The sequence below is a fragment of the Pseudophryne corroboree genome, chromosome 5 (assembly GCF_028390025.1).
Source record: "Pseudophryne corroboree isolate aPseCor3 chromosome 5, aPseCor3.hap2, whole genome shotgun sequence".
NCBI classification, from domain to species: Eukaryota; Metazoa; Chordata; class Amphibia; order Anura; family Myobatrachidae; genus Pseudophryne; species Pseudophryne corroboree.
Window position 1 is genome coordinate 265,049,736 of NC_086448.1, and position 16,645 is coordinate 265,066,380.

The 16,645-nt window shown below is 43.3% G+C and overlaps 1 protein-coding gene across 1 annotated transcript in view; it reads left to right on the forward strand.

Annotated features, from left to right (window-relative positions):
- The window catches only part of CMTM8 (CKLF like MARVEL transmembrane domain containing 8), a 140,212-nt gene that overhangs the window by 112,775 nt on the left and 10,792 nt on the right, over positions 1 to 16,645 (forward strand). Inside the window, exons 3-4 of the mRNA XM_063922294.1 lie at positions 3,159 to 3,332; positions 15,132 to 15,251. Coding sequence (XP_063778364.1) covers positions 3,159 to 3,332; positions 15,132 to 15,251 — 294 coding nt within the window. The remainder of the gene's footprint in view (positions 1 to 3,158; positions 3,333 to 15,131; positions 15,252 to 16,645) is intronic.

Here is a 16,645-nt window from a genome sequence, read left to right on the forward strand (position 1 = left end):
CCTGTCGCTGTTTGGCGATGTGCCTGCGCATTGCGGTGCATACGCATGCGCAGTAGTTCGATAATCGCCCGCTGTGTGAAATATATAAATATTGTTGTTGTAATCCATCCATGAAGAATGGTGTACTTACCAACATGCCTGACATATAGTACATTTGTTACCTAACTTTTTTTGTGTGTGTTTTGCGGGGAGGCGGTGTAGCGTTCACATCACTGCATTCCATTTAGTGAGTTTACCTAAATGTAATACAACCTAAATGTATGTTCAACGGTCTTACACAGATAACTCAGCAGTGTGGCTCATTGGGAACAATAGTTTTCACGTTCACACCCATTTTCATGCATTGTACTGTACATGTACTATTTAAAATGCTAGTGCAATGGAAACAATTAACCAGTGTGGCTAAGATGCTGAAAATAAAGTTTAACACATGACATGGCAGCTAGGGAGGCCAATCCCGGACTGTTTTTTCAATCCCGGGATTCGGGATTGAAAAATGCTCAATCCCGGGATTCCGGGATTGAACTGTACTATAATCTACAGCCCCATTTCAAAATCAGAAAAAAAAGAACATACTCACTACAGTAAATAAAAGGGTCTCCAAGGTTGAGAGGCAGGCAGCAGCAGCAGCGGCACAGTGACAACACTGCAGCAGAGCCGTTCACCAGCTTTGTATTGAAGGCGGGTGGACTTACTGACGGGCAGGCGCGCTGAAGGCAGACGCGGCGGGCATGGCTGGGGCTGCGCAGCGTGACCTTGCTGACGTTATGCTGCGCACAGCAAGGCAGCCGGGGTCGGCCAGCGTCTGAGGCTGAGCCAAGCGCTAGAGCTCAGCGGCGCTGCCCGGCCAAAAAACTGTAATGCGCATGCGCACCTTAATCCCGTGAATCCCGGGATTGAAGCATCCAATCCCGGGATTCAAATCCCGGCATTTTTGGCCTCAAATCCCGGGATCCCGCCGATCCCGGGATTGGCCTCCCTAATGGCAGCAGACATCTGGGATTTTATCGAATTAAAGCAAAACAGAAGACCACTGAACACTTGTCTGAATGCTGCAAAGAAGGGTTATATATTTCTGGCTTAATCCGAACTGTAGGGAATACCCAATTTTATATCTTGATGGGCATGATTAATAAATTGTATTATTCGCATTGGGTGATGTATCAATGTATATTGTATTGAGGAAAATGTCTGTGGATGACAAATGGTTGGAAAGTTAATTTCTTTGCTGTAATGAACATACACATCAGAAGTCCAAAGACAAAATTATAATAACCCTAGAATCGTGTATGGAACAGAGATCAGAGGTTGGAGTTTGTGTATAACATAGTAGGGATCAAACCTACAAACCTAGAGAAAGACACCTTGCATTCCAAGGTGTGAAACTTTCTTCCTGGGCTGGTGTATAATGGAGCTAGAGTTTGTTGACACATACCTGGTTTCCAGGCTTCAAACAGTAACACAGAGAAGAGCATCCCCGTTTGCTTGAGTGACACAGAGACCCCATAGCATAACCTTAGAATCAAGCAAATCTGGTTTTGGAAGGTTTAAAAGGAATCCCAAGGGGTGGGGGCTGCGAGTGAGCTGCAGTGGGTTTTAAATATGAGAAACATTCCACAGATAGTGTTCATTGTCGTGAAGGGATCCATCAGATCATGATTAAACTAAAACCACAGGAAGATACTTCACTTCCATACCATCTTTCGACACTACATGTGATCTGAACTTTGTTTTTTTCCCTTTTATTTTATTTCTTGAAATTTGTTGTTACTTGTGTGACTATTTAAATTATTATAATCTTGTAACCTTTTTTGTAACTGTAAGCTTTGAAGATATTATTGAATTAAAAACAATTCTAGTTCTGTTTCTGTATTTTCTGACCCAAGGCCTCGAGTGGCCCATGTTACCTATTTTTCAAGTACAAATAATTGTGTGTGTATGGGTGAGAGCTAAAGCTTGCCCTGGGTGTGTCTCAAAAAGTCACTTCAGCTGGTGGTAGTGACTGCGATGATTAACCACACGTGCTGAGGTAACCAGAAAGTGTCACGGGTGGTGATTCTCAGATTGGCGTATCTGGAGGATAAGCGCACCAGAGTTGTGACACAAACTGCATAAATTAGGGAATGTTGGTAGCAAATATTGCTATATCTGTTAAACTTTAGCGCAGTTGATCAGTTGCTCTGAGAGCTTATTGTTGTGCTTTGCAGGTGGAAACACAAAATTTGTAGTGGGTGGGATGTTTCCATATATGCACTCTATATATTTTTTTATATTAAAGATAATAAATATGGGAAGCGGTTAAAATACAACTAGTTGGGATCGTGGTGGTCACAATGCCGACTAGCAGTGAAATGCTGACGCCGGAATACCGGCAAGGTAGATTATTCTCCTACAGTGGGTGTCCACGACACCCATAGAGGGAGAATATAACCTGTGGTGAGCAGAGTGAGCCACCGTGCCCGCAAGGGGCTTTCTAGCGTTTGCCCCACTGCCGGCATACTGGTGGCTGGGATGCCACTGTCGGTATACTGACAGCCGACATACTGGCCACCGGTCATTCATACTGAACTCATAAATATATATAGTGTGTGTATATATTGTGTGTGATAAAACAGGGACGGCTTTGTAGCATAATGATTTTTTAGAACATGATGCAAACAGCACCAATGTTTTAGCACTGTGGTTCTTTTGTCAAGGTAACAAAAGATTGCCCAGTCCTACAACACTGGTGCTTTATGTATCATGTCCTTTGTTATACTACAAAGTTATCCCTGGAGTGCCGCCTGTTTCTTTACGTTTGTAAGTTCCAGTATCTGGAGGACACCAAGGCAATTACTTCACCACACCATGAGAGTGACAGCCCTATTTGATATATGTATAGTGGTCTTGTCATTAGGCCCGGCCACTTGTGGTGTAATGCTGCAATTTGCAGGCCTATGCGATTCTTATACATGTCAGCCACCGACAGTGGGGAGATGGAGACGTGTCCATGTCTGAAAAGAAAAATTTGGACCATCAGGGGGTTTCTGGGAACTCTGACACCCCCCCCCCCCCCCCCCCCCCCCCCCCCCCCCCCTATGAATGTGCCACTGTTGGTTGATTTATTTATTTTTTTGCTATGGAGTTATGATTATTTCTATTTTTGTTCTCTCCCTCAGGTGTTCGGTTTGTTGGTGTGGGCACTGATCGCAGGCTCTGAATATTTCCGTTTTCCTGCTTTTGGCTGGGTGATGTTCGTAGCAGTATTTTATTGGGTCCTGACTGTGTTCTTTTTCATTATTTACATTACAAGGGCATACACCAGAATATCTAAGGTGCCATGGACATTAGTAGTAAGTAGATGTTTATTTTGTGGATGCTTTTGTTAATTTTTTTGCCCTTAAAAATCAAAAGCTATAATGTATAAAAGATCAGCAAGTAACAAGACTGGCCATACTCACTGCAGTTACATTGCAAATGTGTTCAGTACTGAATTGGGGGTTGGGTACGAAATGTCGACATTAATCACATCAACATGAGAATGCTAATGTGCTTATATTGTCGGCATTGGCCATGTTGACATTCATCATGTAGACCGTGATGAAATGTTGACATGTTAGAAGGCCGACATTGTCCTGGTTGCAGCGTCTCCAACGGCTGGCGGTTCAGGGTCCTGACGGTCATGTGACTATCACGTCTCTGCTATCCCTAACCCTCTCACAAGCAGCCTAACCCTAATGTCGACATTTTTCCTGTCTACACATGTTGCCTGTGGACATCATAACTGAACATTGTGATGCTGGCGGTTTCAATGTCAACATTACTATTGTCAACCTTTTGACTACATCCCATGAATATCTGAAATAAGTGCTCTTCAATAACATAGATTGCTGGCGGTACCTTCTTAGAGTGAGGTGGTGATTTTCTTTAATGCAAGATGCGACCATGTAATTCAAAGTCTCTGGTGCAGTTGGTCAGATTAACAAGTGTTGCCAGGTTTGTAGAGATATAACTATGGAACTCGGGTATAACAAACCACACGATCTTGGCTCCAGCATGTCAGTCAGTATAAGTTATTTGTATAGTGCATGCATTATACAGTGCTTTCCGGAGAATATTTGTCGTTCGCATCAATCTCTGTCCCAGTGGAGCTTACAATCCTATACTTATTCCCTATCACATGGACACACGTAGACACAAGGGTGCACCTTTGTCAGACGATATGAGGCAGTAACGCCAGCCATGATGCCAGTATCTTTATGCCATATTTTATTTTGAAATAATAAAGTAACTTTTTGCTGCGCTCCTTCCTGTCTACATATCCATGCCTGCACTGGAAGGTATCGGATACAATTTCTCAATACTTTTTGTGCTGTGTGAATGCAAGAACACTGTTTATTGTGTGCGGGTTTATATATATATATATATATATATATATATATATATATATATATATATATATATATATATATATATATATATATATATATATATTTTATTCATACAGTACACACTGTATTTTTTTTGTGTGAAAGGGACCACAATCCATGTAGTGTTTGTATTGTATATGTGCTTATAGTGTTTGTATTCAAGCTTTGTACTCCTGCGATGACTCCCTACATAGTGATGGTTACACCTTGTGGTGCCTAACAAAAGATAACACTTATGCAGGCCGCACACATACAGCCTGATTCTCATTATGATGATCCAATCGGCAGAAAGCGATGATTGCCAATCCATCGGGCAGTCTGCAAAAAAAATAGCATGTTTTAAAAATCTCCGACCCCGATAGTATTGTTTGGTCGGCAAGTCCCACATTCTCCTGACCCAGGCATTGGGAGAACTGGGAATTGCTCTGATTTATGGACCCCATTACTTTTACCAAGTAAAACTTTACATTTTACTTTTGAACCCCAAGTCTTTAGTTTTATTTTAAATTGAGTATTTTTTATTGATTTTCAGTAAAACATAAAAACAGTGAACAAAATTAAAGTGATAAACAAAAGAAATACAAATCATAAACATAGGTTAATCAGCTCATCTGAGAAATATAACCTAAAACCTATATATTGTACAAGATTTGAAGATTCATACACAACACAGGAAGAAGTAAGCATCTACAAATATAAAATATGAGCAGTTCTGAGCCACAAGTATAAATGCAATGTAAATGAAACCGTATTATCAAAGCTTTTTACTTATTTAAAAAATTGTATGTAGTCCCACAGATTAACATAAGAAGGGGTAAGTAGCACCACATTAAAGAAAGTGTAAAGGCAGTAATGGTGTAATAAGACAAAGAAGGCCACTGGTGCATGCAAACAGGGACTGATCAGTGGAAGAGTTTAGGGCAGGGCTGGCCAAACCGGTCCTCTATATCTACCAACAGTTCATGTTTTCCAGGCCTCCTGGAGATCTATAGAATTGTCAGTTAGGAATGAATGCAGCACATCTTCTTTTGTTTATCAAAAAAAAAAAAATTATTAGGTTTTGTAGAAAATACATAGACGGAGAATATCCTCTTGGTTCATAGTTACAAAAGTGATGCAAAGGGGGAGCGAAATGGTTGGAACAACTATATACAAGATCAAAATAGGTCAAGAAAAACCGCGAGTACATGAATAAGTCTATGCCATCAAAGAGAAGGTGTCAGCGTCCGGGGTCTTACCGGAACGCTGGGGCCGCGGGGCGGGCTTCACGGGCGGCTGGGCAGCGGCGGTGGAGGGCTGCGGCGCTGGGTTCAGGGGTACAGGCAGCGGTAATGGCGCTGAGGGGGTCTGCTCGTGGCGGCGGGACGTGCTGCAGCGCCTCTCTCTCGCTAAACCGTTGCCTAGGAGACATGGGGCAGTGAGCAGCATGTTGTCAGAAAAGGTCTGCATTACTGGGCGCCGCCATGTTGGAGACCAAGTTTCTGACATAATTCCTGTTCCTAGTTTTCCAGCCAATCCAGGGACACTTCTTCCTATAAAAGGGGGCTGGTTTAGGACAGGGACGCCAGTGCTTCAAGTTACAACCCTGTTGTAGGTGCTTTAGCCTGTGCTCCCAGGATTCCTGCTGTATTCTGGTACTTCTAACCCTGCTTTGCCAGTTCTCAGTTGGTGCTGCAGTCTTGCCGTCTCTAGCCTGCTGCTGCCCGTGGAGACGCTCTTGGAAAACCCGGTTCAGTAAGACCCTTTGGGCACGGACGACCCCGGGTCTCTTGCCTCGTCCTCCAAGCCGCAGTCCGCAGATTCTTGCTTCCAGCCAAGTCCTCGAACCACCATTCACAGTCCTCAGCTCGTTATCTCCAGCTTCATCTTTCAAGCCACAGTCTACAGTTCTCCGTCTCCAGTCACGACCCAAACTACCGTCCACAGTTCTCAGCTCCTCTACCGCAGTTTCATCTTATAAGTCACAGTCCATGGTTCTTGTCTTCAGCCTCGTTTTTACCCTCACTCACAGTTCCACAGTTCTTTGTCTACGACCACGTTCTCAAGTCACCGTTCACCAACCTCAGTTTTCTACCTCAGCTCTGTACATAATAAATACTTTCCATTGACTCTCAAACCCCGCCTACATCCTTCATTGCTCCGTGTCCCATGCAAAGGAACTATATCCAACCCCCTCATCTTGTTCTTCCACAGCCTGCTACCTCCTTGGGCAAATCTCAGCTGCCGGATCCCCAAACTTTGCTAGACGTGACAGAAGGACAATAAGTTTATATAGTTAAGTATAAGAAAGACTAAGAGAGACCATATCCTTAGTTGACACAGCTCATAATAAAAAGATTATAAATAGAGCAGTGTTGCAAAGAACAAAAAAACAGTATATACCAAGGGGAGAAGAAAAGGGAAAGGGGGGAGGGGAAAGCAGGGAGGGGAGACAAGACAAAAGGTAATGGTAGTAAGATACTGGACCTCTCACTTACTGAATCAGTATGTGTAAGCACTGGATCAGTTGCAGCTTTGTCATTAAGACAGACGTCTACATATATGTTCAGTAAAGATCATAATTCCCAATATAGTGTTGTAATCAATAAAGGCATTATTACAATCCAAAGACAAAACACTGAGTGAAAGGAAGTTACTGAGAAGTACCATCAAGTTGTCTATATACTGTAGATACCATGAAGTGGTTTCAAAAAGTCTGTAGCTATGTGTTTCTACATCTGGCTCCAGACTCTCGATGTATGTACCCCATTTTTTGGCAAACCGCTGGAGCCCAGATTCTATATCAGTGAGAGAAGCTCGCTTTTCAAAGTATAGTATTCTAAGAGTCATCTGTTTAACAGCCATCAAAGAGGGGGGCGATTTTTTTTAATTCAATGAGTGAGAATCTGTTTCTTTTCTATCGTCAGAATAACTGAAACCACTGGTGGAATGATACTCCTGTCCTCAGGCCCTAGCAACCAGTCTCTAAAATCAAGAAAAAGACAAGCTAGCGGGCTTTTAACCACCTGGAGATCAAACGTAGAATTAAGATATGCCACCACTTTGCACCAAAATCGAGATATTTTCCTACAGGACCATAAAATATGATATAAGGTAGCATTACTTATACTACATTTAATGCAACAACCATGTGAGCTCTCTGATTAGGAGCTATATAGGCCCTTTGAAGTGGTTTTCATATATATTTCCTGTAAGGAGGCAGAATGGAGGTATTTGAAAGTGAGCATAATGCTGTCCAAGAGACCCCATAGTGGGAATATCTCGTGACCAGGAGGACAACGCAGTCGTCCAAAGCTGATCTCTATGAGAAACCCTAAAAGAGGAGCGAAAGTAGCTAAGACGGAAAGGACAGTCCTTAGTGAGCACCATTAATGTACGTAGTGGGTCTGTGGTGGCCTCTAAGGGCAGAGGTGATGGTTGGGAATATGCAAAATATCTGGCTTGTAAATACATAAAAAATTCCCGGTGGGGGATTAGAAATTTTAACTGGAGGTCAGAAAATAACAGGGTTTTACCTCCTGGGTCATAGATATCTCTAATAGCAACAATCCCCCTTTCTCTCCAACTCAAAAAATGCTTATTATCAAGTCCAGGAGTGAAACAGCGATTGTCCCAGAACATATTATAAGGAGAAACATCAGGCCATCTGCCTGACTCTACGTGTGAGGATTGCCACGCAAGGTATGTATGCCAAAATAAAACATTACTTTTAATCTCAGATGGAAGCTGTGGTTTAGGCGTATGAAGTGCCGCAGGAGAGAAAGGATGAAAGATAGCAAGATCAAGTGCAAAATTTGTGAATATTGACCTGCCCCAAAGCCAATCCGTGATATAATGGAACATCGTAGCTCTGCTAAATAGAACCGGGTCTGGGATTCCCAAGCCACCTTCTTCACAAAGCAGTTGGAGTCTAGCATAGGGGGACTCTAGCTCTTTTACCTGCCCACAGAAATTTGGTGAAACATTTTTTGATAGAGAGAGCATCTTTCCAATGGAGGGCAATGGGAAGCATAAGGAGAAGGTGGGATAATTTAGGAAACAACACATTTGATGACCTCCGCACGGCTCAAAAGGGATAAAGGAAGGGATTCCCAGTCTATAAGGATTTTTGCTAACGTAGATATGATGGGACTAAAATTTACATTGTACAAATTAGAGAGGGACGTAGATATTTGGACACCTAAATATTTAAGACTAGTTTTAACAACTTGGAATCTGATGAAGGCAGAGTGGGAGGAGAAAAAAGAGGGGTCTCCTGTGAGAGGGAGAAGTTCAGATTTTGAAATGTTAATTCTCTACCCCGCAAAGGAACCAAATTTCTCAGTAAGTGAGATAATTTCGGGGATAAAGGCTACAGGGTTTGATATGAATAAAAGCATATCAGCGGCATATAGTGAAAGTTTAACCATTACGTTATTGATTGTAATTCCCGTAAAGATGTCCGAATTTCTCAGAGACTGCAAGGGGTTCTAGGGCCAGTGCAAAAAGCAGGGGGGATAAGGGGCAGCCCTGACGTGTACCACACTGAATAAGAAAGGGGGAAGAAAGAATGCCATTGCCCAGCACTTGGATACAGGGGGTCATATAAATACGGGAGATTAGAGACACAAAGTCCTCAGTGGCACCGAACTGCCGCAGTGTTTCATAAAGATGGTCCCATGTGACAAGATCGAAGGCCTTTTCGGCATCGAGCGATAACAATGCATTAGTGTCAGTGACCCCAGAGGACTGAAGACCCTGCATAACAGCAAGAACTTTTCGTATATTACTGACCGATTGTCTACCCCATTATAGAACCGGTTTGGTCAATGTGTATTATACAGTATCTGGGACTATTAGTTTGAGCCTGTCAGAGAGGATTTTTGTAAACCGTTTGTAATCTGTATGCTGGAGGGAGATCGGGCGATAAGAACTGGGAAGCTCAGGGTCCCGACCAGGTTTTGGAGTGACCTTTATAACTGCAGAGTTAAAATACTGCGGTAATGGGTTGCCATTTAAGAAAGTATTAAATAACATGGAGAGAGGCTCACAAAGCCTAGAGGATAACATTTTATAGTAGTCGTTAGAGAAACCATCTGGGCCCGGAGCCTCCCCAGTCTTAAGCCCTGCTATCGCTCTGGAGACCTCCTCTATCGTAACAGCCGTGAACAAAGAGGCACAATGAGCCTCAGACATTTGGGGCAGGTCAGTAGTAGACCAAAAACTGGACTTATTCGCTCGATCAATGATGGGGTCTCCCTTTTAACAATCGGGATCAAAGTTTGCCAGACTTGTTCCCATACCTGTAGATACCATAGTCTCTTGAAAAGGAATATTTAGTCTCCGTCTGAGAGAGTAAAGTATTGAACAATGTTTTTTGTTTAAGATATCGTTCCCTGGAGGAAGGGGAAAGGGGAAAATTTAAATTCCTGAAAAGAGTGAGTGAGGGCTGATTGAACTTCTAAATATTGTAAGTTTACATCCGAATCCCTCTCTTTGCTATAGGACAGTATATGTCCTCTGAGAACTGATTTGGACACTTGCCAATACAATGCAATGTCATCAGTCAGAGTCTCCCTATTATGTAGTTGAAATTCCATCCATGCAGAATCAAGGGCCGAACGGAACTTCTGAGAATTACTTAAATGGGAGGGGAAGTGCCAAGAACAAAAGGGGCATTTTTCAGAGGTAAGTATTAATTTCATCCAGCATAAGGCGTGGTCTGAAATACAGATAGTTTCAAGTCTGCTACTTTCGAAAAAAGGGATTCAGATTGCAAAAGATAGTCAATCTGATGCGCGGCCGAGAGGCACGTAAATTCCCTCTCCAATGGGTAGTAAGTGCGCCACACGTCAACCAGGGATAATGGAGAACAAAATTTGGGGAATACCCACCTGCGGCATAGAAGGAGGAGAACGAGGGGGGGGGGGGGGATTTATCCATCGTTGGGGAGGAAAACATATTAAAATCGCCACCCAGGATTACAGGGATCTCAGAGTAACTGAGCAATTTAGTAATGTGTGCATAAAATTGTTTGGCATATTTATTGGGGGCATAAATATTGCACAGTAGGAACCTAGCATTAGCCAGTATAACAGCTATGACATATCTGCCCTGCACATCATCTAAAACTGCATGAATAGAGACCGGGATAGTGTGTCTTGCAAAAATTACACCCCTCGCCTTAGAAGAAAAGAAGAGGCCACCACAGAACAACCCATAGTATTCAGTTTAAGCACCTCAATAGGTACGAGGTGGGATTCTTGAATGAAGGCAACATCACCCCCACTTTCCGAAGATAAAGTAAAATCTTATGCTTGATTGGAGAGTTAATGCCCCCCACATTCCACGTGCCCATCGACAGACTAGCCAGTTATCAAAATAAGAGTAGATAATGATCTGCAGTATAAATGAAAAAGAACATAAACATTAGACCCCTGACATACCAGGAATAACAAATAAGGACAATAACGAGAAAAAGGACAAACAGGGAGAGACACATGAGGGAAGGAGGAGGAGAGGGGTGAAGAAAAAAGAAAGGAAACAAGAAAACATGTAGACCATTAGAGCAAAACAGTGGGAGAAAGTCCTACGGAAGACAGTCATACCTTCATAGTAACCAATAGCAACCGGTTTAAACAAGCACAGGAGCTGCACAAAGCAGCTAAAGTGCCAGCAGTACAAAGAAAAAAATCATGGAGAAAAAAAAAGGGGGGAAGGCACCCTCAGCCACCCTCGGTAACATTGATAAGAAAAAACTACATATGCATGAAAAGTAAATCAATATACACTGCTCAAAAAAATAAAGGGAACACTAAAATAACACATCCTAGATCTGAATGAATGAAATATTCTTATTAAATACTTTGTTCTTTACATAGTTGAATGTGCTGACAACCAAATCACACACACATTTTCAATGGAAATCAAATTTATTAACCCATGGAGGTCTGGATTTGGAGTCACACTCAAAATGAAAGTGGAAAAACACACTACAGGCTGATCCAACTTTGATGTAATGTCCTTAAAACAAGTCAAAATGAGGCTCAGTAGTGTGTGTGGCCTCCACGTACCTGTATGACCTCCTACAATGCCTGGGCATGCTCCTGATGAGGTGGCGGATGGTCTCCTGAGGGATCTCCTCCCAGACCTGGACTAAAGCATCCGCCAACTCCTGGACAGTCTGTGGTGCAACGTGGCGTTGGTGGATGGAGTGAGACATGATGTCCAAGATGTGCTCAATTGGATTCAGGTCTGGGGAACGGACGGGCCAGTCCATAGCATCAATGCCTTCGTCTTGCAGGAACTGCTGACACACTCCAGCCACATGAGGTCTTGCATTAGGAGGAACCCAGGGCCAACCGCACCAGCACGTGGTCTCACAAGGGGTCTGAGGATCTCATCTCTGTACCTAATGGCAGTCAGGCTACTTCTGGCGAGCACATGGAGGGCTGTGCAGCCCCCCAAAGATATGCCACCCCACACCAATACTGACCCACTGCCAAACTGGTCATGCTGGAGGATGTTGCATGCAGCAGAACGTTCTCCTTGGCGTCTCCAGACTCTATCACATGTGCTCAGTGAGAACCTACTTTCATCTGTGAAGAGCACAGGGCGCCAGTGGCGAATTTGCCAATCTGGTGTTCTCTGGTAAATGCCAAACGTCCTGCACGGTGTTGGGCTGTAAGCACAACCCCCACCTGTGGACGTCGGGCCCTCATGGAGTCTGTTTCTGATCGTTTGAGTAGACACATGCACATTTGTGGCTTGCTGGAGGTCATTTTGCAGGGCTCTGGCAGTGCTCCTCCTGTTCCTCCTTGTTCAAAGGCGGAGGTAGCGGTCCTGCTGCTGGGTTGTTGCCCTCCTACGGCCTCCTCCACGTCTCCTGATGTACTGGCCTGTCTCCTGGTAGCGCCTCCATGCTCTGGACACTACACTGACAGACACAGCAAACCTTCTTGCCACAGCTCGCATTGATGTGCCATCCTGGATGAGCTGCACTACCTGAGCCACTTGTGTGGGTTGTAGACTCCGTCTCATGCTACCACTAGAGTGAAAGCACCGCCAGCTTTCAAAAGTAACCAAAACATCAGCCAGAAAGCATAGGAGCTGAGAAGTGGTCTGTGGTCACCACCTGCAGAACAACTCCTTTATTGGGGGTGTCTTGCTAATTGCTTATAATTTCCACCTGTTGTCTATTCCATTTGCACAACAGCATGTGAAATTGATTGTCAATCAGTGTTGCTTCCTAAGTGGACAGCTTGATTTCACAGAAGTGTGATTGACTTGGAGTTTCATTGTGTTGTTTAAGTGTTCCCTTTATTTTTTGGAGCAGTATAATAACAGAGCAAACAGAGCAGTATATAAAAATGCATTAAGAATAATATCTCCGCAAAGTGCAAATAATGGGTGAAGGGGAGACATTGCAACAACAAGGAATGAACATGTTATATTGGAGAGTGTTCAGTGAGAAGAAACAGCTGTACAGGGGTGAGATCCTGGGCAAGTAAATAAGAAGCAGCTGCAGCAACCCTCATAATAACATCCATGGAGACAGCGCTGGAAACATGGTAAAGTACCAGAGGAATAATTATATATACATATCTGGGACATCATTCGCCTGAGAAGAGTCGTCATTGGCCTCAGTAGCTTCATGAATATAAGCCTCTGTATCAGCCAAATTTAGTAAAATCCTTAAATGAGGAGCCCTCAAAGAGACGAAGCCTGGCAGGGAACAGCAGGGCAAATTTCTTCTTCACCTTAAGCAGGCGAGAGCAAAGGGGAGAGAATTCGCACAGAGATCAGGATACCTCTGCGGAGTAGTCCTGGAAATGGCCAAACGGCTGCATTGTAGATTTCTATGTTTTCTGGACGCCGTCCAGATCGCCTCCTTGTGGACAAAGTTTAAGCATTTGAAAATGACTACACGTAGTCTGCTGTTAGGTGAGGAGCGTGGGGGGCCAAGCCTGTGAGCTCTCTCAAGGACTAAACCTGAGCATTCATCTTGTATGTGTAACAATTCCAGCAGGGATGTTTGCAGAAAAGTAACCAGGTAAGGGCCCCTCAGTGATTCCGGAAGCCCCAGCACTCTGAGATTCGATCTTCTAGATCTATTTTCAAGATCTTCAGTCTTGCTAATTAGCTGGATGTGGGATTTCTGTAAAACATCATATTTGTGCTTGAGGTCCGTGACCTCCTGAAAAGTCTCCCCTAACCTGTGCTCATTAGTAATGACAGTCTTAGACAATTGCTTAAGCTGTGATTTTAGATCCTTCACTGCTTGCTGCATTTTGGAAGCATGAGCCTCCATAATAGGCTCCATGGCGTCTCTAACAGCTCACACTACGTCAGAATAAGTCACTGGAGAGTCAGGGGAATGGTCTGGCTCACCTGCGGTGCAGACTTGTGACTTGGAGGCCTGTTTATCGCTGCCAGCAGCATGCGGGCTTGTTTGTGAGCTGGGTGCGGTGGCCATCTTGGATTCCCCAGGCCGTTTTTCTGACCACGAACTCTGGACTTTAGGGGGCATGGGGGAAAACAAAAACGTATCCATCCAGTGCCTAACACGTTCCCCCAGGTATCCTGTGCAGACCGAAGAGAAACGCTGCGGGGGAGAGGCTCTGTGGGTTCTGGTTACCGAGGGTGCAGGAGAGCTGCAGTGATCAGCGTCCCCTCACATGGGCGCCAGAACCGGAAGTCGAATGCAGCACATATTAATTAGTAATGACTACACCTGTGCACCAGCTAGGTGGTCTGGAAAATGTGAACTGTTGGTAGATCTCGAGGACTGGTTTGGCCAGCCCTGAATTAGGGTATATAGAAGAATCATTCACTATCTAATTGTTTAACGCACTGTGACTGTATCCACCTAGTCCAGACAGGGCTGTATTAACCCATGACCCTGCCCCAGGCTTTCAGGTATTTCCGTCCCTCTCCGGCACTTCAATCTTTCACCCCACTGCAGCTGACATTCGGGAAGCAGACCTTTTGCCATCATTTACACTTTCAGTATTAACATAGACTACGATACCCAGGTGAAATTAAGTCTGCTGACCTTTTGTCACAGCGCAATCATTCTACCTTTTCGTTCTGTCTTTTAAAATGGCGCTAGTGCGCTATTTATCCGCTAACCCCCGCATTGTCTAAAAACCTAAGCTGACTATGCCTTGCTATGGTACAGAGTGCACTAAGCCTTTTAAACCATTGGAGCCTTGTGGCTCAGGTAACTGTGCCTACACCAAAAAAAAAATTGATGGGCCTAGGCTTCAACCTAGTCAGCCTTGTGGATAATACGACCCAGAGTCCAGATACGATCAAATTCGCATTCGGCATTACGGGTCAAGAATAAACATTTTTTCATGTGACATAAACAAGAGATACCCAAGCCTTAAAGTCCGGTCCCAAGGAGGCCAGCCATCATCTAGCTACTGTATAGTAAATAACCTTAGCCAAGGTGCAGAGATTAGAAACATATTGGGTGCTATATTTGTTAAAAATGTCAGGTGCCAATGCCCCAAGGGGTGAGTAGAGAAGGGGGAAGAACTTTTAGAAAAATAAAACATAATAGGTTATAGGTTCCTTTTGAAAAATGTGACTGCATAATACATTTTTCCCCCTGTAAAATAGATTGTAAATGGTGTATGCTTTCTCAGTCTTGATCATTTATGAGTCCATCTTGTATTTGCTCCTACAGAGTTATTTTATTACAGTTATTTGACTTGTATTTATTGTTTTATTTCCAAGGGTTTATGTTTTAATGGAAGTGCCACAGTTTTCTACCTCATTGCTGCTATAGTGGATGCAGCTTCAATTACCAAAGACATTCACCCACATCACAACTACAACAGCTGGACTGCATCTGCAGTGAGTATTGTCAAAAATGTTCTGTTAATCTGAGAAAATGAAAATGATAATAGGCTTAACAAGCACTGATGCCCAGAACAATTGAATAGCAACAATGGGCGCCCTTTAATTATCACTATAGAACACACATTTCAATAGCCCCCAGAGCCTTTCTATCCAGCTTTAGATGACTCTTCTCGGGTACATACAAGAACTGGTTGCCAGGGCATACTGAGAAGCTGTCTGTGCAAATAGAGAGGTGGTGGAATAAAACGGGTTAGTCTATTTTGTAAAATGTCATTTTAGTTTGTAAATAGAGCCCAGACTTTACAATTTTTAGGAGTGCTGCAGAGTGTGTGACTGAAATTATTTATTACTATTTTATAGATCTCAAGTTTTACGGGTATAGGCTAATTGCTGGGTCAAATCCCCACGGTGCGGGGAAAGACCATTTAATTAAATAGCCTTTTCCCGTGCCTAAAATCGTGGATTACCACGTACAAACCTACTGATTCGGCGTGAACTGCAGAATCAATGGCTTTTTTTCCCTTTGCGTGTACTCCCAATTTTGCTATTTTCTCACTGACTTTTCCTTGCAAATCACGAAGCAGTGCGGTTCACCATTGGAGATTCACGCAGGGTAATCCCCCGCTAATTAAATCAGTGCAGCCATGGCAATTAGCGGTGGGGTTAACCTAGCAGAGAATATGCCCCTAGTGTAACTACAGTATGTAACAATTGTAACCAGTGACGGTTTCTACCTTTAGACTTAAGGCGGGGCTGCAGGTGTCTAGATACTATGGGGGTATATGCAATTGCGGTCGAATTCCTGAAAATGTCAAAAAACGGGACATTTTCGCCAAAAAAAAAAATTCGACAATGCAATTCAGTACTTTTCGTCAAAAAAACGGACTTTCCAAATTCGACTTTTTGAAATTCGACATTTGTCAAATTCGACATTTCTGCAATGGTACAAATGCGGCAAATCGACAAAAGTATATTCAATTGAAGATTGCAAATTCGACAACAGTGCTTTTAAACAGTAAATTTGTCATTTTCAATCCGCCACACTTTGCTGGCGGAATCTAATAAAAAAATTTAAAAACATGTTTTTTTGTGTGTTTTTTTTTATTGGTAATAGCATATCTATTTATATTAGAAGGGATTAGGTACTTGGTTTGTCTATTTTGGAGGCACAAGTATTATTTATATATTTTTAAAAATATTTTTTTTTTAATTATTATTTTAATGGAATGGTAAAAATCTGGAAAAAAAATGCGTGGGGTCCCCCCTCCTAAGCATAACCAGCCTCGGGCTCTTCGAGCCGGTCCTGGTTCTAAAAATCCGGGGGGGAAACTGACAGGGAATCCCCCGTATTTTTAAATCCAGCACCGGGCTCTGCGCCTGGTGCTGGT